This window comes from Prionailurus viverrinus, chromosome B4 (genome assembly GCF_022837055.1).
Source record: "Prionailurus viverrinus isolate Anna chromosome B4, UM_Priviv_1.0, whole genome shotgun sequence".
Taxonomy (NCBI): Eukaryota; Metazoa; Chordata; class Mammalia; order Carnivora; family Felidae; genus Prionailurus; species Prionailurus viverrinus.
Window position 1 is genome coordinate 59574868 of NC_062567.1, and position 22508 is coordinate 59597375.

Consider the following 22508-nt stretch of genomic DNA (forward strand, 5'->3'; position numbering starts at 1 on the left):
TTACCCCTCCTATTCTATTGATAGAAGTGTAAGTAATTGCAGCCTCTTTGGAGAGCAATTTGGCAATGACTATGAGGTTTAAATGCACAAATCCTTTGACACAGAAAGTCCGCTCCTGGCAATCACATACATCCACATGTGCCCAAATACATGGACACAAGAATGTACTAGCACTGCTAGTAAGGGCAAAGACTGGAAACCCACTAAGTGTATATTATTGGGACCTGACTTAAATTATGGAATATCGGGGTCAGCTGGTTGAGTGTCCGGCTTCAGCTCAGGTCATGATCTCATGCTTTGTGAGTTCGAGCCCCGTGTCGGGCTCTGTGCTGACAGCTCAGAGCCTGGAGCCTGCTTCCAATTCTGTGTCTCCCTGTCTGTCTGCTCCTTCCCCACTTGTGGTCTGTCTCTCTCAAAAATAAATAAACATTTAAAAAATTAAAAAGAAAGAAATTATGGAATATCACACAATATAATGTATGCAGTTAATGAAAAGTGCTCTGTGGACTCATTTGGAAAGATCTTTGAGATATTTTTAAGGAGAAAAAGCATTGCTAAGCAATGTAAACATATGCATGTTTCTAAATGCTCAGGAGATCTCCCTAGGGACACTCTAGTGTTCACTTGCCATTAGGAGGTATGATGGGTGTTAGATGAGAAGGAGGCCTACTTTTCGATGTATTCTCTTAAACTGCTCAAACTTTTCAAAGCACATTTATAGATCCAGATGTAGGTTGATATATTTATATATGGCAGCAAACTGAAGCTCCTAGTCATAATGGCAGTTTCATAGCCAGGATGAAGCAAGTTCTGCCTAACCAACACAGCTAAGCTCTCAATGAAGTAAAGATCTTCCTTAGCTGCTTACCTTTATAATGTGTTTCTCCGGAGCACGAATGAACCAATGACACTTTACATTCATGGGATACGAGTCAGGATAACTGGCAGAGTGAATCATCCCTTCTTCCACCAATACAGCTACACTCCCACAGCCTGAACCTGTTGAAGTGCCAGGGAAATCCAAAGTGAATGGCCAAAGGCATTCCCTCTTCCTTATCCCCATATCATATAAAAACATCAGGGAATTAAATATCTGAGATACCAGCTTCTGAGTTCTTCTGAACAGCAGTAAATGTAAGCTCAAAGCTGCTGCCACCGTTTTCTGGATCAGAAACAAACGTAACTGTGGCCTCACTGGTCTCAGTCAGCAATGGTGAAGGCAATTTATCTCCACAGACCTTACCTTAAAAGGAAAAGAAATTGAAATAGCATTACTAAAAATGTCACAAACTTGTTAATTTTTTTTCCTAATACTATGTTCCAGGAACTCTGTGTTCTCAACCCACCAAACTATTTACTGGTTAATTTAATTTTTCCACACTGTCTGTATCTGTGCTTTTTCAAACTCAATCTCACATGTCTAAATTCTACTCATCCTTCAGGGCCTGACTCAAAGTCCAGTTCTCATAAACCGTCCTAAATACCCACGGAAGTAAGAGGTACCTTTTCTGAGTCACCACAGCACATTTCCTGTACCATGTCATTTTCTACTTTATGGTACACGTTTAGATACCTTATCAGACTGCAATTGCATTAGAGCAGAGACTGTTTTTACTCCACATATGTGTAGGACTTGATATGATATCTGGCCCATAGTTGATTTTTTAACAAATGATTGGTTGAAAGAATGGTTCCTAGGTAAATTGCAGGCCTGAATGTGAAATCATTTAGTCAATGAATATTATAACCCTTAGCACAATACCTTATCTACAGCATCCTGTCGATTTGCAACAAGCTATTTGTCCTAATCACTGGCCTAGGGAGACCTGAAGACCAAGGTCTATACCAGCTCTAGAGATCTTCTATCAAGATGCTTAACACATAATATTTCAATTAAAGTTATCAATTATGCTTATATAGTGTATAAGTGGTATTCCACAAATGACCTGAAATGATCTATTGTCATGGGAGAAAAGAACATCATAAAACAATGTGAAGTTCAATGTGTATAGTTATTATGTATAAATGAATATACAGTACCCCAAAATGTTAACAGCATTTATCTCTAGGTGGTAGGATTTTTAATGGTTTACATTTTCTTCCAGTTACTTACCTGTCTTTACCAAATTTGGCAAACAGGCACCCACTTTTGTGATAAAACCAAAAAACAAAATAGATGTTGCCTTGAAAGGAAGTTTCTGATAATTGTGAGATCAATGTCATTCAAAACTGCTACTCAACCTGAGAAGGGAATAGCTCACTCAACATGCCAGTCATTGGTTCCTCTCTTACCACACACATCTGCCCCTTCAGGAAAGGGACAGCATATAAAGTGTTCTATGGCAGATATCTAACTTCAGGTCCCTTTGCACGCCTTCAGTTGTTCAGATACTCTAACATGACAAGAAAAAATAAATGTAACATACGTACTAATAAGCACTCCATTGCTTGATTGTAAAGATATATAGCCATGGTCACAACCAACTTGATTTTGTATGTCTAAGCTTGCAAATTTTATCAGGATAATTTTATCTTCTGGTACCATTATTTTCCACATACATAAGCTAGACAGGGGAAGGTGGAGAAAGTATAATAAATGGGACAGTCAAGTGTGACAAATAAGATCTAATATATGGGCTTTAGCTCATAACTTACCAGTAACAAAAATCATAAAGACTATTAGAAGATAATAGGCAATGGAAGTTCCTTATGTAAGAATAATTTGGATAGGCTCAAATTGCTGGCATTTATCCAACAAATAGAGGTGTTAATTAGAGAGTGGCCGGAAACCACCCTTTAAATTTCATTCAGTTATAAAATGCTAGGATTCTGATCTGTAAATTGAAAACCCTAAGATTCACCTCTTTGTTCTAACTTATTAGCCTAATTGAAAATTCATAGTTTTCACCCAGAAGTCAAATTATGGGTCATGAATTATGGATTGACCATGCTGCATATGTTAACTCTAACCAGCCACATCCTCCAAGGTCAGCCTGGATCTCAGTCCCTGCAGGTGCAATGTCACCTCCCTAACTCCCAGTAAGGTCAGCTGTGACCTTTTATTAACATCTTTAGAAATATGTCTAAACATTTTGAAAGGAGTCTTACATAATTTAACACATAATCTTTTACTTTTATTTTCCTACACGAATTCGTATTATTAAAGAAAAGAAACCCCAGCAGACCGTAAATCCTTAGCATCTTTTGTGCCTCACATTCATTGGGCTGCAAAGCACTCTTACCTGGAATCTGACATGTCAGAACAAACCTCTTTCTAAAACTTGGCAGTCTTTCTCAGACTTAGACCTTTTTTTGTTGTGTTTTTTTTACATAATTTTTTTAAGTTTATTTATTTTTGAGAGAGAGAGAGAGACAGCATGAGTGGGGGAAGGGCAGAGAGAGAGAGAGAGAGAGAGGGAGAGAATCCCAAGTAGGCTCCACACTGCCAGCACAGACCCCAATGCAGGGCTCGAACCCACAAAACCTTGAGATCATGACCTGAGCCAAAACCAAGAGTCAGACAACTTAATTGACTGAGCCACCCAGGCACTCCATCAACAGCCTTAGACTTCTTAACAGTATCACTGCCCTCTAAGTAATAAGTGTTCAGGACTGTAGGAGTTATCCATCTTTTTAATGCCCTGTTTCCAAAAACCAAATGTAACAATTCTTACTAAAATCTTCTTAACCAGAAACTCCCTGCTTTACTTTTTCAAGTCCATCATCTTGAACATCTAGGTCAAAATAGGCTGCTTAAATATTATTAAAATCCCTCTTTAAGCACTTCAATTTATAAAACAATAAGCTGCCTAAAATATTACAAAGCTCACTTTTTTAGGCACTTCAGTTGAAAAAGCACTCCACATCTATCATCTTATTGAGGCTCTTTATGACCCTCTGAAGTGGGCAGGGAGAAATTATTCCCCTTATTCCAAATAAGAAAACTGTCATGATATTAAAAGACTCATCACACCTCACACATAATAGGAAATATAGGTTGGGCTTTATGGCTTCAAAGGCAAGTACTTTCTCCTGTTCATCAAATTATTGTCTACCTCAAAATCCCTACCTCAGTGATAGAAAACAGATTTCAAATCATATGCCAACCTGGTTTGTTTTTAGTGACTGCTGTGTTGCAAAGGATTCTGAGGTCTAATCAAGCTAAGTGAGAGAGGATTACCAAAATTAAGCCTTGATTTACCTATTCAAATGTTTATTGAGCATTATTATATGCCAGGCACTGTTCTAGGCTCTTAGAAATGCAATGTCTCCCACAGGCATGGAAGGGGAGAGATGACCTGAGTGTCCTTATCTGCCAGGTCTCAGAATCTAGGTACCACCCAGCAGAATAAAGATAGGCTTGGAGGAACTGTGTAACTCCTTGCTCCTTCTTCACATTATTTGTTTCTATCTTAACATTAGTTAATTAACTCCATCTTCAATTAATCCTTCTACCATTCTCAAGGCTGCTTAGCATAATGGAGAAATCACTAAGATGCAGATTGATTCCGTATCGCATTACATTTCTAAGGCACATGTTTTTTCCTCCACATTGGAACATTCCAGAATCAGAAGGTTCTTACAGTATAGTCTTACAATTAATTCTTTTAGACTTAGATGGACACAGTTCTTGCAGAGAGGAATGATCTCTGGCCAGTCACCCAGGTGCACTATCAACTGCATGCTACTTACGTTATTTTCAGGTGTTTCAGAATATACGGGTGGTGGGAATTTTAGACTACATAAGTATTAGCTTGTGATTCAAAATCTCAGAGCAGATTTTTACCCCTCTCTACACCAGTGTCAAGGTAGGCGCATGTAGCTTTCCACGTGGGTGGGCGTGTGCCTGGTTTAGCCTTACACTGAACATACATCTTTTGGTGTCCCATCTTTATTTGAAATCTCCTGATCTGGGGTATTTTTTATTTCTTTGTTGAGTACATAAAATAACAATTTTACAACCAGTTTGTTTTAGATTTGCTGAAATACAGTATCAATTCATGCTAATACTGAGTTGTAAAGTTGCTGAAAGGCTTCCCATTAATCTCTGGTTGATTCATTTTAGTCCTTACATGCTATTAAGTATCTTAACTATTTTTTTTTCAAAATTTTTTTTTCAACGTTTATTTATTTTTGGGACAGAGAGAGACAGAGCATGAACGGGGGAGGGGCAGTGAGAGAGGGAGACACAGAATCGGAAACAGGCTCCAGGCTCTGAGCCATCAGCCCAGAGCCTGACGCGGGGCTCAAACTCACGGACCGCGAGATCGTGACCTGGCTGAAGTTGGCGCTTAACCGACTGCGCCACCCAGGCGCCCCAGTATCTTAACTATTTAATCTCAACTTCATCCTCTAAACTTGAAGCAGCTAAAACCTTACAATTACTAAGAAGACATCTAGTGTAAATTCATTTAACCTTCCTATAGGTAACCTGAATTTTGTTGTTGTTGTTGTTGCTTTTTCAGGAAAGTGATTATTCTTCATTTTTTCCAAAGCTAAATCTTCTTTAACTGTTCTGTTCTCATGAAACATCCTTCATGTATTTATACATTTCTCTTGACTCATCTTACTCTTTCTTCTGCTCATAAGCACAGTTAAGCCTAACCCACCCACCCCAACACAACAACAACAACAACAACAAAAACCCTGCTTCTCTTGAAACCTGTCCTACTATCCAAAAGCCACTGTCCTGTCTTCCTCTTTCCCTTCACTGTTAACTGTCTCCTCATCTGAAACAAGGGCAGCAAACCCTCACTCCCATGCCTCCTACAGGTCAAAAACCCTCATGTTAATTATAAGGCTCTCTCTCTCTCTTACAACCCACATTTTCAACTCACTATCAAATCCTGTGGTTCTATCACTTTTCACCTCCTCTACTATTGCAAACCTGGTTCCAAGCCATCATGCTTACCTGGATTATTGGTGTCAATACCAATGACACTAACAGGGCTCAGCTCTTGGTCTTTCCCTTCCAGAGTCTATTTTCTTTTTTTTTTTTTTAAGTTTATTTATTTATTTAGAGAGCATGCGTGCACAAGCAGGGGAGTGGCAGAGAGACAGGGAGAGAATTCCAAGCAGAATCTGTAGGGCCATTGCAGAACCCAATGCAGGATTTGAACTCATGAACCATGAGATCATGCCCTGAGCTGAAATCAAGAGTTGGACGCTCAACTGACCGAGCCATGCAGGTGCCCCTATGGTCTATTTTCAATGAAACAACCAAAGTGATCCTTTTTAAGTGTGTCAGATCATGTTCCTTGTCTGCTCTAAGTCCTCCAATGACAATACATCTTGTAGTAAAATTCAAAAAAGTCCTTTTTATGTCTTCTAAGTCTGACCACGCTAACCATGACCATTTCCACCCATCACTTAGCTCTAGTGCTTTGATTCTACTGTTCCCCAGATATACCAAAAATTTTCCTGCCTCACATATGCCATTCCTTCTGCAAAGAATGTTCCTTCCCAAGATGACCATATGATTCCCTCCCACATCTTATTCAAGTCTTTGTTCAAATATCATCCTTACGATTAGGCTTTTCCTGAGCAACTTCTCTAATATTGCACAACCATCCCACCTTCTTGCTATGGTTTTCTGCATAGCGCTTATCACCTCCTACTATTATTTATAACGTTATTTGTATTACCCATGTTCTCCATTTTCCAACTCATCTCCAAAGGAAGCATTTCTGTCTGTTTCATTCACTGCTTTATTTCTAGCACCTGAAACAGTGCTTGGCACATCTTAAAGCTTTGATAAAAATGTTTTGACTATTTGATGAAGGAAAGATACCAAGTCTTCAACAACCACTCAGCCAGTTATGAATATAGCTCCTGATCCTACAATTCTACTCAATTAGCTGCCATATCCAATGGCATTTTATCTCACCTCATTTTGCCTTCTGCAATATCTAACACTGATAACAACCGTTTTTGCCTTGAAAGTCTTTCCTGCAGAAATATCTTCAATATTTCATTGTCTAAGTTGAATCACAGGTTCTCTTTGCTTGAGGGTAAATTGGCTGTCATCTGCATGTCTCTTAGCCCAATGTACAAATGCTTTCTACAACTTCACTGATAACCATCCATGCTTTTCTCAAATATCTACTTATAAAGGAAATTCATTACTCCTGAGGAAGGCCATTAGAAACTACCTTCTATTGCAGGGTGCCTGAGTAGCTCAGTCAGTTAAGCGTCTGACTCTTGATATTGGCTCAGGCCATGATTTCGTGGTTTGTGGGATTGAGCCCCACATCAAACTGCATGCTAACAGTGCAGAACCTGCTTGGGATTCTCTCTCTCCTTCTCTCTCTCTGCCCCTCCCTCCCCCAAATGAATGATATAAATTAAAAAAAAAAAAAAAGAAACTACCTTATATTGGATTGAAATCTGCTTTCTCCTAACCTTCCAGCTCCTTATTCTCAGCTCTGCACTTCACTGGAGCAAGTCCAATTCTGCTTCTGTAGTGGATCCTCAGACAAGACAGTTCCTTCCTCCTCTCAAGTCTTCTTTGCATCAAAACCATTCCTGGTTCCTTCTACCATATCTCCCAAGATATCATTCCAAATTTCTTTCCATGTTAGCCATTGTCCTTCAGATAATTTCTAGCTTATCAATGCCTCTTTCTAAAGATTGTACCTGGAGACCCCTCCCAATGCCCCTGCCCAGGACTCTAATAAAATAGGACTCTCACTCTTATTCTAGATGCTATTTTCCTCAAAGTTTAAGCAAAAATGGCAAAGCCTTTATTGGTATTACATTACTAGGTTGACACACAGAAAGTCAACTTGGACTTTTTAAAATTTTATTTTAGAGATACAGTGTGCATACAACCTGGGGAAAGGGGGGAGAGAAGGGGAATCATAAGCAGCTTCCATTCTCAGTACAGAGCCCAATGCAGGGCCTGGTCTCATGACCCTGGGATTATGATCTGAACTGAAATCAAGATTCAGACACTAAACCAACTGAGCCACCCAGGTGCTCCTCAACTTAGACTTTTAAGCCTTTTAAATATTGGCTGAAATTAAGCCACATTATTTCCTTTCTATATTTACAACAAATATCTACAGGTCATTATACATCCATTTTATAAATATAATCTTGCCACCATTTTAGTTTCCCATTGCTTACAGCAAAAAAATCTAATCTTCTCCTCATGGAATTTAAGACCCTCTATAACTAAGAGCTAACCAGCCTTTTTATCTTCATTGTCCACTGCTATACCAGTTCTTATTTATGCTAACATTACTGTCCAGCTGTCCTGTGACTCACACTGTCCAAACAACCATGATATTCTCTACCTCCCTGACATTTCTTACACATTATCCCCTCTATGTGGCATGATATGTTGAAATCTCTTAGACACTAGAGCTATAAACAACTTCATGAGCTATAAAATTATAACTATCCTTCAATGCGTAGTTTCAATACTATCCCCTTCACTAAAACATTCCTACCTCCATGTCTCCCAACCACGGTATAAACACACACATGCCTCGCAAACCACTGCAATGCGAATTAGTCTTTCTATTTTCCAAAATACCACCCTATGCCTGGGTAGTGTGGATTATAAAGCTTATTGGTCTTGTTTTACAGCATAGTTTTTTATCCAGCTCTTTCTTCTTACCAGATTATAAACTCACAGAACTATGATCTACCTTTGCATATCTTTAAATGCTCAATTTTTAAAATTCAGAACACTTGAGGAAGTGAAATACTTGCAAAACTTATTTCTAAAGCTTAAAGATATCTTTAGAGGGGACAGACTATGTAGAAAAAATTTAAAGACAGTGAAACATATTCATCTCCAGCTATTTCCCATCTTCTGGGAAATAAAATACCACCATTATTACAGAAATAAGTAGGAAAGGATTCATCACTAAATTCCCGTAACAATCTCACTAGCAGATGCTTTCAACATTGGATATTTGAAAACATCAATTCAGATAAGCTCCAGTCTTAATACTACTTGTGCTGATGATTTGTATCGGTGGATAGCAGAAATACCAACCAGCAAATGTTTGCTAATCAGAAAATATCAGAAGAAACATATAGACTTCTATGTTAAGCAGATTAAGAAATTGAAATACCAGACAAAATTCACAAAACATAGCCCCTTAAGTGGCCTGATATTGGGGGGCGGAAACCCAAGAATCATCCTACCTTGGATACATACCAATTATGAGAACAGCTGCTTTCTTTGGAATGGTGGTAACGAATCTTCCCATTTTCTCCAAATAACACTGTTCTCTCAGATCTACAATCTTTCAAAATGTAGAAAAAACTTGATTATTTATTTCAGCTATGAACAGAATTTCAAGATATATGATACATAGCTTGAAGCTTTGTAATTTATATAATTTATATTTATGGGAATGCATGTTTTTAGATGCTTTGACCTAGACACTGTACTTAGACTTCACTGAGATAATTTATAAATCATAATGTTCTTTTCTTTACCCGAGTTCTTCAGATTTAATATTTCTTTATCCAGCTTTTGCAAATCATGAGTCACATCGAGGTTTCAAATTTATATTACATGGCACTAATACGGCTTTCTCCCCCATCTCTCACTAGGATATCCTGGGTTATAATAAAATACCTTTGTATAAAAATACTAAAGTAAAAGTTCACAAGTTTTATATTTAAATTTTTTTATATTTAAATTTCTAATGTTTATTTTTGAGAGCGAGTGCACAAGTGGGGGAGGGGCAGGGAGAAAGGGAGACACAGAATCTGAAGCATGCTCCTGGCTCTGAGCTGTCAGCACAGAGCCTGACACAGGGCTTGAACTCATGAACCATAAGATTATGACCTGAGCCGAATTCAGGTGCTTAACTGACCGAGCTACCCAGGCACCCCGAAAGTACACAAATTTTAGCAGTGACATGTCAAGTCTCTATCATGCACTCAGCAATTTCAAATTCCAGTATCACATTTTAATTGTTGGAAACTAGAAGAAATAGGCAACTGTGGCATGAGAAGCTTAGATGATGTTAAGGAAGTATTATTTAAATAAATTGTCACATTGTGCTATTATTTGACTGTGGAATTAACCATTACTGGCTGATTTCATTGCCATTTTAAAATATTGTTACTGTTAACCTTTGTTCAGGGCTTATTAATCCTTTTAACCTTCTCTTTCAGGTGATGAAAACTGAATAGAATTGCTACCAGGAGAGACTCTCCCTGTGCAGTAATGTCAATGAACAGAACACTTTCACCCTGAGGTCCAAATCGGAGTGGCAAGCCTGCTCTAGTCAGAGGGAGCTCTGGTGCTCAGCTGGACCAGTTAACAGTGGTGCTTCTCGAATCATCAGCAAGGTGGCTGATCTTGGACTGCAATGAGGGAAGGCTGGAGGGAGCCCTGTGCTCTGACTCTCTGGCTCCCGGCCTTGAAACGACTTGCTTCTTGTACTGAACTGCTTGGTCCTGTAAGTTGTGTGTCCTCACTCGCTCTGTTCTGCAAAGGCTGCTCTCTTGCACAGGTGCTGTCCCTCTGCAAGGCAAACCTTGTATCCCTTGGGACTGAGCCCCTCTGCCTTGTCCTCAGTGCTCTGTCAGCTCTCAGGGGCTTAGCTCACCTTGTAGCTTAGCTTAGCTCATCTTTCATCACTGGGCCAACATACTCCTCTGTCTTCCCAAATAGTAGGAAAGTTCCCTGAGGACAAGCTTGGCATCTCCAGACCCACATTTGTTTCCTAATTCTAGATTTTAGTGCTGCAAAACAAAGTAACCCTCCAAGGCCTCCCTTATTTTCCCCACTGTTGTCAAGTAAAATTAACAAAGGTGAGTGGGGAAAATGGGAGGTGAGTAATTTATTTTTAGTGCTCTAAACTAGTTTAGGGGAAAAAGGTATGTCACCTGGATAAATGAAGCAAGAATCCTTTCTCAAAGACTATTTTTTTAAAAATCTCATCATTACAAAAAAAAGACCCATATCTCATGAAAATCTACATGAACACAAACTTGAAGATTCAGGCTCTGTCCAAGTTAAGTTCAAGTTAAACTGAAAGAGATCAGTTCTCATGAATTCAGAGATTTAAGTTTATATACATTGGATTAGGAATTGAAAACCAGACAAAGTCATCCTTTCTTTTACAGCTTAGTTCTGATTATATCTGCAACATATCAGAATAACTACCCTTGAAATAAGCATGATCAATTTTTGATTTAGAACAAAAGGCAGAAGGATGAATTCACAGAAATTATACCTACTGTGAATGTGTTCTGAGTGATAAAATCCATCAACTCAAACACCTTGGAGAAAATGCCAGGTGATGCCCTTCTATGGTTATTTCTTAAAGTCCAACCTCTAGTCCAACCAGCTCCCTGGGAAGTTATCCCAGCAAGGACCCAGATTCCATTGCCTCTTCTACAAACAAATGGACTTCCAGAGTCTCCCTTTTGTGGGACAGAAAAAGATGAAACTTGAAAATATTCACGAGTTAAAAGTATTTCAGCACAGGGACGCCTGGGTGGCTCTGTCGGTTAGGTGTCCGACTTCGGCTCAGGTCATGATCTCACGGTCCATGAGTTCGAGCCCCGCATCGGGCTCTGTACTGACAGCTCAGAGTCTGAAGCCTGTTTCAGATTCTGTGTTTCCCTGTCTCTCTGGCCCTCCCCCGTTCATGCTCTGTCTCTGTCTCAAAAATAAATTAACATTAAAAAAAATTTAAAAAAAAAAGTATTTCAGCACAACAACAAACAGCACTCATCCCAAAGAGAGAAGTAGTAGAGGCATATATACCCACTGGTTACTATCAATCAACATTTTTTTAATCCATTTTTTTGCCTCTTCATCATTAGTTTCAAGGTACAGTCTTTTTGCCCAAGTGTAACCTCCTTACAATTAGTGCCTGCAATCTTGTTGAGCTAACACTTAATTTTTCTCTTGCCCCTACTTGTTTGTGAACAACCACATGCATTCTGCAACCAGTGAAAGGAGCAGGGGGAATTGACAGGTACATTCTTCCGCTCTACTTTGCCATCTGGAATTGCTAGGAAAGACTGGGTCATATCCAAGCCTACAGCACCAGTGAATTGAGTCAAGTTCATGCAATGGCTGAAGGCTCTCAGAACAGAACAGAGGCCTAATTTTGTCCCAGGGGCTATATGTATAGGACTGTTGGTTCTCAGAGTAGAGGATAAAGAACCCATGATTTTAGGATCCTTTCTTTAATAATCCTTCATAATAATGTGGTGTTTTGGGAACATGGGTCAATTCTGTGCCAGACTTAAACTCTCTTCAAAAGGCAGAGAATTGAGGGTTTAACCGCCCACCCCCAAGTATTGCCTCTCAAGGATGCAGACAGGATAAAACACCCTTAATCTATCTGTGTCCCAATTTAGAAAGTGGGATAATTGTAAATTTCTATCTCTTCCCTTCCAAACTCTCCCCGCTCCTTGTCCTGTCACCACCTGCCCCCTTGCTCCAGAACAAAAAAGTCAAGAAATTTTCCAACAGATAATTTTAGGGAGCTTCCTATAGCAGTTTCAAGCTGCTTGCTGGGGAAGAATAAAAACTCCCGACTCCTCCAATTTAAAAAAAAAAAAGTGGTTTTCCAAGTAAATTATCTTCTCTATCTAAAACTTAAAACTCATGTCTTTCACAAATTGGTCTCCTTTTCCTCTAACTTGTGAAGATCGGACTTCTTTATAAGCTACTGTAGTCAGCCTTGGGAGGTCATTCACAACATGTTTTAACCAACAGTTACTATAGCTGTGCCATCTTTGGTCAAACATTGTACCAACATTGCATTCTGCACTCAACACTTAAAAAAAGTCACAATGTTTAACAAAAAGTGGAATGAAAAATAATTCACAGATAGACCTAATCAGATAGAGCCAAAGAGCACCATTGCATTAGGTTGGAAATGTTGAACTCCCTTCCCCATCTTCCCTCCTTCCATCTTCCCAAAAAGAGGGGTGGGGGTAAGAATGGGCACGGAACAGGAAAGAATGCTCTCAGGCCAGGTCAAGTAAACCTTTTCAGTAGAAGCATGGTGGAAAGATGAACAAAAAAAGAATGTTGAAGCAATTATTCCCCAAAAGCAGCTCATGGAAAAAGGCAGAATCCACTATCACTTATATGATACTGAATAACTGGGCTGGCTTATGCTTTTTACCTGACAGGCCTCCTTTTCCCCATCAGGAAAACTGGCACACATCATGGTCCTCCCCAGGAGAGGAAAATTCATACCCGTCAGCACAGAATTACACGTTCTGTCGTCCATGATGGGAAGCTCCACTTCTTGTAGGACATCTGAATACTCTGATGCTGTGGAGATGGACTGATGAGTTAGTCAACAATTGTCCTCACTGAAACAAATCAGTAAGAACCCTACAAGTATAAAACTATTTCAACCATGTTTAGGGGCACCTGGGTGGCTCAGTTGGTTAAGCATCCGACTTCGGCTCAGGTCATGATCTCACAGTTTGTGAGCTCGAGCCCCGCTTTGGGCTCTGTGCTGACAGCTCAGAGCCTGGAGCCTACTTCAGATTCTGTGTCTCCCCCTTTCTCTACCCCTCCCCTGCTCACGCTCTGTGTCTGTCTCTCAATAATAAATAAATGTTAAAAAAAAAAACCTATTTCAACCATGTTTAATCAAAATGTGGAAGTCCTTTTGTAAGGTGTGAATTATATTCTTTCCTAAAATCAGATATGTGATAAAGGACATTTTTTTATTAGCAGATTTTTTTTAAGGTAATATAGGCAATTGTATCTTTCCTAATCATATACTTCAAGTTTTCCTAAGTGGAAAACTTTAGTCAATAAAGCAGTATTTGTGAAATTCTTAATTTTGAAAAATCATAATATTAAAGACAAGGAAATTTAACTAATGTGACTATTTCCTGATTATCCCTTTACTGTATTCTTCTTCATCTGTCATAGTTACTGCTGGTTTTCTTTTTCTGACACATCATAACCAAAATGGTCAGCAGAAGTTTTATGTTGAGCCTTAGATACAGACATTTTTATGGTGAAAACAACAAGAAATTCTCACTGGATTATAACTCGGGAAAAAAACAAAAACAAAATAGGATAAATATATTACTCGTGGCCACTACAATTTCTGCTTCTAGTGGGCAAAGAAATCTAAAACTACTATATATTTTTTGATGCCTCTTACTCTCAGAAATCTTGCACCATCCACTGGTCATGCAAAGAAGCCCTGCTTCAAATCTATCATCTTTATGGGGAAGACAGATTGGCTGAACAGCAGTTCCTGGAAAAAGAAAAATTTAAGGTTCCTAGATAGGCAAGTGATGCTGAATATATTTAGAAAAGTAACATCCAGTTGTTTTCATGGCTTCTACACTTTCCCTCTAAATATAATATTGATATATATTTTAAGTTTTCCCCTCTCATAAAAAACTATTCCATATTTGTAGAAATTTAGAAAAATGCAGAAAAAGTAAAATAGGAAGACCATAATCCAGTGTTACACACACCACCTTGACCCTCGAAAACTAACATTTTAGGGTATACACTTGTCCTTTTTTTTTTCCCTTCCAAGATTTTATTTAAATTCAAGTTAGTCTACATATAGTGTAGTATTGGTTTCAGTATAAGTCAGTGATTCATCATTTACATATAATACCCAATGTTCATCCCAGCAAGTGCCCTCCTTAATGCCTATCACCGATTTAGCCCATCCCCCCACCTACCTCCCCTCCAGCAACCCTCAGTTTGTTCTCTATCTTTAAAAGTCTCCTATGGCTTGCCTTCCTCTCTGTTTTTATCTTATTTTCCCTTCCTTTCCCCTATGTTCATGTTTTGTTTCTTAAATTCCACATATAAGTGAAATCATGGTACCCGTCTGTCTCTGACTTCTTTTGCTTAGCAAAATAAACCCTAGCTCAACCCATGTCATTGCAAATGACCAAGATTTCAATCTTTTTGATGTCTGAGTGATAATATTCCATTGTATGTATATATGTGTATGTATCTTTTTTTATCCATTCATCAGTTCATGGCCATTCCTTAATTTGGCTATTGTTGATAGTGCTACTATAATGCTATAAACATTGGGATTTATGTACCCCTTTGAATCAGTGTTTTTGTATCCTTTGGATAAATAATAGTAGTGTAATTGTAGAGTCATAAGACAGTTCTATTTTTAATTTTTTGAGGAACATCCATACTGTTTTCCAGAATGGCTGCACCAGTTTACATTCCCACCAACAGTGCAAGAGGGTTCTCCTTTCTCCACATTCTCAACATTAGTTTCCTAACTTGTTAATTGTAGCCATTCTGACAGTTGTGAGGTGGTATCTCATTGTGGTTGTGATTTTTATTTCTCTGATTAGTGATGTTGAGCATCAACATCCAAATTTCTCCAAATTTCTCTTCTTTGGAGAAATGTCTGTTCATGTCTTCTGCCATTTCTTAACTCAATTATTTTTGGGGTGTTGAGTTTGGTAAGTTCTTTATAGATTTTAGATACTAGCCCTTTACCCAGTATGTCATTTGCAAGTATCTTCTCCATTCTGTAGGTTGCCTTTTAGTTTTGTTGATTATTTCCTTCACTGTGCTGAATCCTTTTATCTTAATGAAGTCCCAATGGTTCATTTTTGCTTTTGTTTCCCTTGCCGCCGGAGTCTAGTAAGAAGCTGCTATGGCCAAGGTCAAAGAGGTTGCTGCCTGTGTTCCCCTCTAGGATTTCGATGGTTTCCTATTTCACCTTTAGGTCTTTCATCCATTTTGAATTTACTTTTGTGTATGGTGTAAGAAAGTGGTCCAGTTTTCCCAACAACCTTTGTTGAAGAGACTCTTTTTTCCATTGGATGTTCTTTGCTGCTTTGTCAAAGATTAATTGACCATATAGGCATGTGTCAATTTCTGGGTTCTATATTCTGTTCCACTGAGGGTATACCCTTGTTTCTAAAGGATAGTTTCCCCTAATGGTAATCCAGTACTACTATGTGGCAAGCACTTTTCTAGACTCCAGTAAATTAGCAGAAAGAAAGATCCTTTACATACAAGGGTGTGTGTTGGGGTAGCAGGAATGCCAATTATAAATAAAATATCTTATTTGGTTGTTAGGTAATATCACTCCGGAAAAATCAGAGTAGGGTAAAGAAGATCCAAAGTCTGGGGATTAGGGAAGATGGCATGGGAAATGTAGTTTTAAATATGATAGTCATAGGGGCGCCTGGGTGGCGCAGTCGGTTAAGCGTCCGACTTCAGCCAGGTCACGATCTCGCGGTCCGGGAGTTCGAGCCCCGCATCAGGCTCTGGGCTGATGGCTCGGAGCCTGGAGCCTGTTTCCGACTCTGTGTCTCCCTCTCTCTCTGCCCCTCCCCCGTTCATGCTCTGTCTCTCTCTGTTCCAAAAGTAAAATAAAATGTTGAAAAAAAAAATATGATAGTCATGGCAAGTGCCTTTGAGTAGATAACATTTCTTTTAAGTAGGCTTCATACCTAGCCTAGAACCCAATGCAGGGCTTGAACTCACCACCCTAATATCAAGACCTGAGCTGAGATCAAGAGTCAGACACTTAATTTACTGAGCCACCCAGGTGCCCCTGAGCAGATGACATTTGAGTAAAGCCTTGTAACCAAGTGGTTATCTGGGCAGAAAGTATTTCAAGAAAATAAGAAACAGAATGTAAAGTCCGTGCAGTGGGATAATGTCATATATGCTTGAGAACAGTTGGCCAGAATAGCTGGAACAGATTAAGGGGAAAAAATAGTGAAAAAACAAAAAAACAGGCTAGATCTAGGGCTAAGAGGACAGAGATGGCAATTGATAAAAATATTGATTTCCATCTGAGTGTAATGAAGAACCACTGAAGTGTTTTGAACAGAGTGACATAATATAACCTAGATTTTAAAAAGTATTATTCTGGTTGTTAGGTTAATAATAATTAGGCTTTCAAAAGAGAAAGCTAAAGACAATTTAAGAGACCATTAAAATTAACCCAAGCAAGAAAGGATGGTAGCCTGGAACAGGATGGTAAGAGTAGACCGGGTGAGGCAGAAGCCATGGGGCTTTTGTGATGGATTAGGTACACAATGTGAGAGAAAGAAGATTTAAGACTGAGTGCAAAGTGTTTAGCTTAAACAACTGGAAGGGCAGAGCTGTCATTCATCAAAATCAAAGGCTATGGGTAAAGTAGATTTAGGATACAGGGGACAAGATTCTGTTTTAAACATATTAAGTTTGAGATGCCTATTAGCCATCCGGGTGGGTGACCAGTAGGCAGTTAGCTATACGACTCCTATTAATCCCAGCAGCATGTGTGATAGGTAACATTTGGGTTAGTCTTCAAGCAGATGGTGTTTACAACCTTGAACCTGGATGAGAATACTAAAGGAGGGCAGATAGAGAAGAGGTCCAGGGACTGAGCACTCCAACAGAGGTCACAAAGAGGAGGAGGTATCATCATAGAAGACTAACAAAGGGTGCAAAAAGAGGTAGGAGGAAAACCAAGGGACTCCTGGAACTCAACTGAAGAAAATGTTTCCAGGGAGAGTATGAGCCAGTCTGTCTAAACTCGTGCCAAGTAAGCTGAGGATTGAGAATTTACCTTTGAAATTTAGCAACATGGAGGGCAGTGCCTGTGACAAGAGCAGATTTGGTGGCAGGTCGGGGTGAAAGTCTAACTTGGATGTCTAACAGATATCTCAGACCTAATACACACAATTATGAGAACTGAGGAGAGGAAAACAACATACCTCCCATAAGTGGAACTTCATAGCTTTTCTATAAAGGGGAACAGGGAAAAGGGCAATAGTTTTTTTTTTGGTCATAGGTGATGGGAATTCCAGCATCTAACTTGAATGAGGCTTGCTTGCTCATGATTACAGATCCTTCAGGGAACCTTCCATCCAGAGCCAAGATTCAAGCAGGTAAGTTTCCTGATACCCTCACTTTATGTGCCATATCTCTCCCTTTTTCCCCCCTGTCTTTCAAAGCATCACCTGTTGTGAAGTCAGGGGTTACATGGGAGACACAGATCAGATTCACCCATCCCCCACCTCTCCTGCCATATAGGCTCCTTGCATGACAAGTTAAAGCTCCAGGTTCTTAAAGATCAATGGGATGCCTCAAGGGAAGTGGCTTATTTCAATGCCTGGCCAATTCTTCTAGATTTGTGCTCCTTCATTGTTTTGGGTCACGGATCACTTTACTTTTTTGCATTAAAAACAAAAAGATTTTAAAAATTTTTTCTAAAATGTTTAGATTACCTGTGCTCAGTGTCAGATATCTAGTCCATAATGAGGAGAGAAAGAAGTCTCTGAAAACATTTTCAAATGTCCCAAAGTCCCAGGCTGGAGCTGAGTATAAGTCTAGAATATAGCCCAGTCAAGACAAAAGACTTAAAATGCAGATTAAGTTAAGCATACAGAATTTGTGTCTGGGACTTTCAATCTTTACAGTGCTTTTATATGTTATAAACAAAATTTTAAGAAGGACAAAACTTAGCTATTCTAATAGTACCAGATATACACAGAAATTAATTGTTAACTGGTACAGAATTAATAAAGCACACTTTTCTCCTACATTTTTAAAATATGCTAACTCCCCTTACTTACCAAACTTGACTTTGTGTTTTAAATACAGCAGTGCAATATCAGAGCTCATATATCCAAGTCTGTTGTACTCAGGATGGATAATCATTTTTGAAACAGGAATCTTCTGTTCTTGTTTACCCTCTGGAAAGAGGTTGTGCCCCCCAGTCACAGTCAGACTCTTAATTTGCTTCCTAAAACCAAAGAAAAACCGCTCCAATAAGTATAGCTGTTTCCCCCAGGAAAGACGGTCTTGTTTTCACTCGCTTAAATGAAAAGTGATTAATGTAACTTGAAGCATTTCTAAGTCTTCAAAGATATACCTTTATTAATGATTACTACCAACTATCATAATTGCCTATAAATTATAGGGATCTGTAAAGTCACGGCTTTCCATCAGAGTGTTCACATTCTGTGAACCCTTTCCCCGCTCAACAATTGCAGTTCTGCATGAAATATTTAAGAGCAGCCTCTTTTTTTTTGTACTAGTCTATATATGCTCTGTCATTTTTAACAAGATACAAAAGTTGTTCCTAGAACTGTCCTTTTCTTATTATCAGCATCTCTCTTAATCTGGCTAAGTATCAGTTCTTTTCACAGTATTGTTTTCCTCCTAATGACTGAAGTTCGTATTATTAAAACGTTGGAGCCTCCATTTAACAATAAATGTCAATAATTTATTAGAACAAGTAACCATCGCCCCCACCTCACCACTAACTCCACAAATTATAGAGGACATCTAGGATCTCTGGGGTCTCTAATTAGTAGAGTAGGAGGCACAGGAAATCTTGAGACAGATAAAGGTTTCCTGGGATCAGGAAGGTCAGTGAGTGGGTGGACGAGGTGGAAAAATTCAGAAAGGGATGGGGATTGAACTTTGCAGGGTATTTAGAGCTTCAAATCTCTCAGTCCCACTGCTAGGAGCCAAGGTTTGATAAGTAATGGAAATCCACAACTTACTCATTGAGGCCAACCAAGCAGTGTGCTGCTGTAACAACCAGATCATCTTGGATCAAGCTTCCTGCACAGAAGCGGTGCTCGCCTAATTTTAGGGAGACCTGCCGAGAAGAAAAGTATGAACACAACTAATATGCATCTCCCCGTGGTGCCATCTCCTTTAGAAACACTTGAAGTCAACTCTCCTTGTATAACATTCTTAAGTTACCGATACAATTGGTTAGGAAGAGATTTCCCCCGAAGTAAACTTTTTGGCAGACAGGGTTGAATGGGCTTAAGAGAAAAATCACCTGTTAACCAGAGCTGTGATATTGGAAACCAGAGGAAAACGTCAGCATTTCTCATTCAAGAGCTCAGTGCTTTGGTTATCCTGACCTGCCACGGTTGTCCACCAACTGCTGAATCCCTCCAGCGAGTACTTCCAGAGAAGAACCCAGAATCCAAGACAGTTGTCCTACGTTCGACATCAACAGCAGGGATCCCACACTTCAGCCCTGTGTGTGAGAGAGAGCACCTGTGTGTGTGGGCACGCACCCGGAGCACCTCAGGTCAGGATTCCCTTGATCAAGACTCCACCTTCAGATTTTCCTGGCCTCACACAGATGTTCTGATATCACCGAGCAGCAGACTATCCCTCTTTTTTTCTCAAGATACTCCCAAGACTATCCCACAATTGCCCCATGTTGACTAGAACTTGACTCAGGACTCCCCTGCCTCTTTATAGCCTGAGCTGCCTTAGGGAGTCCCCGGGGGGTTGGCGGGGGCGGGGGGCGGGGTAGGATGAGCTCGCTTTCCCTCTGGGGATCGATTTGGGGGTTACTCTGGGAGGGTGAGCATTACGTAAATTAGGTGGTCATAGAACACCATATGTTACTCAGAAAAGAGACATTTGGCTTTAAGTTACTTCTAATTGGCGATTGATCCGTGGAGAAGGCGCCTTAGCATAAGTGCCTAAAGCCTGGAACTCCAGAATCCAAAGAATTTCCAAAAGAAAACCTGGCGCAGGCCGGTCTTTGGGAACTTCTGGGCCTGTACCGGCCACTCACCCTTCCCTCTCCGTGGCCGAGGGGGTAAGGAAGTCTCTCTCCCTCGCCAGCACTCAGCCCTGGGCCGCAGCCTCGGCGCCCAGGGTCCGGGGTCCGGGCTCACCTATGCTTTGGGGGAGGCCGACGGCGAGCAACAGCAGCAGAACCATCCCGGCCAGCGCCCGCATGGCCCCCACGCGCCGGGACTCCGCCCCGCTTCCTCCGCCGCAGCTGCAGAAAGCGGCGACAGCAGCGAGCCCCGCGGAGCGCCCGCCGCGCTCTTCACTCCTGCGCGGGCGCCAATGAGCCGCACCTGCGGCGCCGGCTGGCTCACAGCTGTCTCGGCCCGCGCTCCACCCACGCGCGGCCGCCCCACGTTTCACAGCTACCCGCCTTCTGGCCTCGAGGTGGTCGCCGCTCACAGGTGTGCAGAGGGCCCTACCGTCAGATCCAGGTGATCTGGAATGTGATCAATGGCCTGGAATCTGATCAGTGGCCTGGAATGCTCAGCGCCAGGGAATTCGGGCCCAGACCAGGGAGTGTGGCCCAAACCCAGAGGCGAGGAAGCCCCCGACTCCTGGAAGCTTACTGAGGCATTCATAGCACTGCCCCTACTTCTAACAAGCTTGTGGAAGCCTTTGACATTCAAGAATTTCAAATAGAGTGGGTATGAGAGAGCTGGTTTACGCTGTCATCCCTTTTCCGGGTGGTTGTGTCATTAGCTTCAGTGGAATGGGCCAAAGCTGTAGGATCCATCATTTAAGATCATTAAAATGAATTCATCGGTAATACTATCATGTCAGCAGTATTTCCCATAAATATTACTTTGTAATATGTTAGCTTGAGGTTGAGAGAGGAACAAAGCCAGAATTTGTAATGTATGTATGTTTCATCAAAAAAATTAAAGCAAAGCTCGTGGACATTCTATATATAACTAACACCAATCTCCTAGGCCCAGTTGTCTTCTGTGAAAAACAGAAATAAAAGCTCCTTAAGGTAGGAGGTATACAGATTAGGGAGATAGGCAGTAGACAGATGGACAGGAAAACAGAAGATAGTCAAGGTGGAGGGAACGCAGGTACAGACAGGTGAGAATCAGCTGGGGCAATGACCCCTGTAACTGTAGAAGGTAGCAGAAGGTGAGTGGGCACCTTTTGGTGAAAAGCTAAAAGAATGTAATTGGCCCTGAAACTTGAAAGTCTCCTTCTTATCTCATGAACCTAAAAGGGGTTTCTCGGATTTCTGTGTCCCATCTTACAACATTAAGAAGCATTGTCCGATTAGAGGCACATGTGGTTAAATTAGTAGAAACTAAAGTAAAAACATTAGTTCCTCAGTCACACTAGGTATATTTCAAGGGCTCAATAGGCATCTGTGGCTAGCGCCTACCATATTGGAGAGCAGATACAGGATACTGCCATCATCACAGATAGTTCTATTGGACTGCACTGCTCTTGAGAATAAATAGCAAGCACCATTTTATTTATTTATTTTAAATAAAGACGCCTTGGATAACAGTTTTAGTAGATGACTCCTGGGTTTGGGGCCTGGGTGTCCAGGGGACAGTTGGGAGGGGGCTCAGTAAGGTAAGCAGCCTTTCTGTGAAAACAAAGCCCTGCACCACCAGGGCTCCACGCTTGAGGATTGCAAAGGAAATCTGCAGGTATGGTGGCTGCCTGACCAATGCCGCTCACCACCTCACCTTTAAAGTTTGCTTTCACTGTAGTGATCTTACAAGGATTATCAGAGCCATCCCTTGCCCCAGGGGCAAACTACTCTCCAATAAAAGCTCAGACCCTCCGGATGGACCCAAATACCTCTTTCTTCTTAGCAAGGAGTCAGATTAAAACCATTACAAAGCTGTTACCAAACAAAATGGGAGAGGGAAAGAAAAATGCTCATGTGATGTGCAAGTATAGTTGGACCCACAGTGTTCAAGTTCATGGCTAACCTTTACATGGGGCCTGCAGACTCCGTCAGTTTGCACTCTTCTGCACATGATGCACACAC

At 40.5% G+C, this 22508-nt stretch overlaps 1 protein-coding gene across 1 annotated transcript in view; it reads right to left on the reverse strand.

Moving 5' to 3' along the window:
* The window catches only part of OVCH1 (ovochymase 1), a 63814-nt gene that overhangs the window by 41246 nt on the left and 60 nt on the right, over positions 1-22508 (reverse strand). The window contains exons 2-12 of the mRNA XM_047867284.1: positions 20623-20957; positions 19849-19967; positions 19477-19574; positions 18541-18710; positions 14130-14225; positions 13125-13276; positions 11211-11400; positions 9173-9260; positions 2431-2564; positions 1103-1243; positions 869-999 (exon numbers count right to left, since the gene is read on the reverse strand). Of these exons, the coding sequence (XP_047723240.1) occupies positions 869-999; positions 1103-1243; positions 2431-2564; positions 9173-9260; positions 11211-11400; positions 13125-13276; positions 14130-14225; positions 18541-18710; positions 19477-19574; positions 19849-19967; positions 20623-20957 (1654 nt within the window). The remainder of the gene's footprint in view (positions 1-868; positions 1000-1102; positions 1244-2430; positions 2565-9172; positions 9261-11210; positions 11401-13124; positions 13277-14129; positions 14226-18540; positions 18711-19476; positions 19575-19848; positions 19968-20622; positions 20958-22508) is intronic.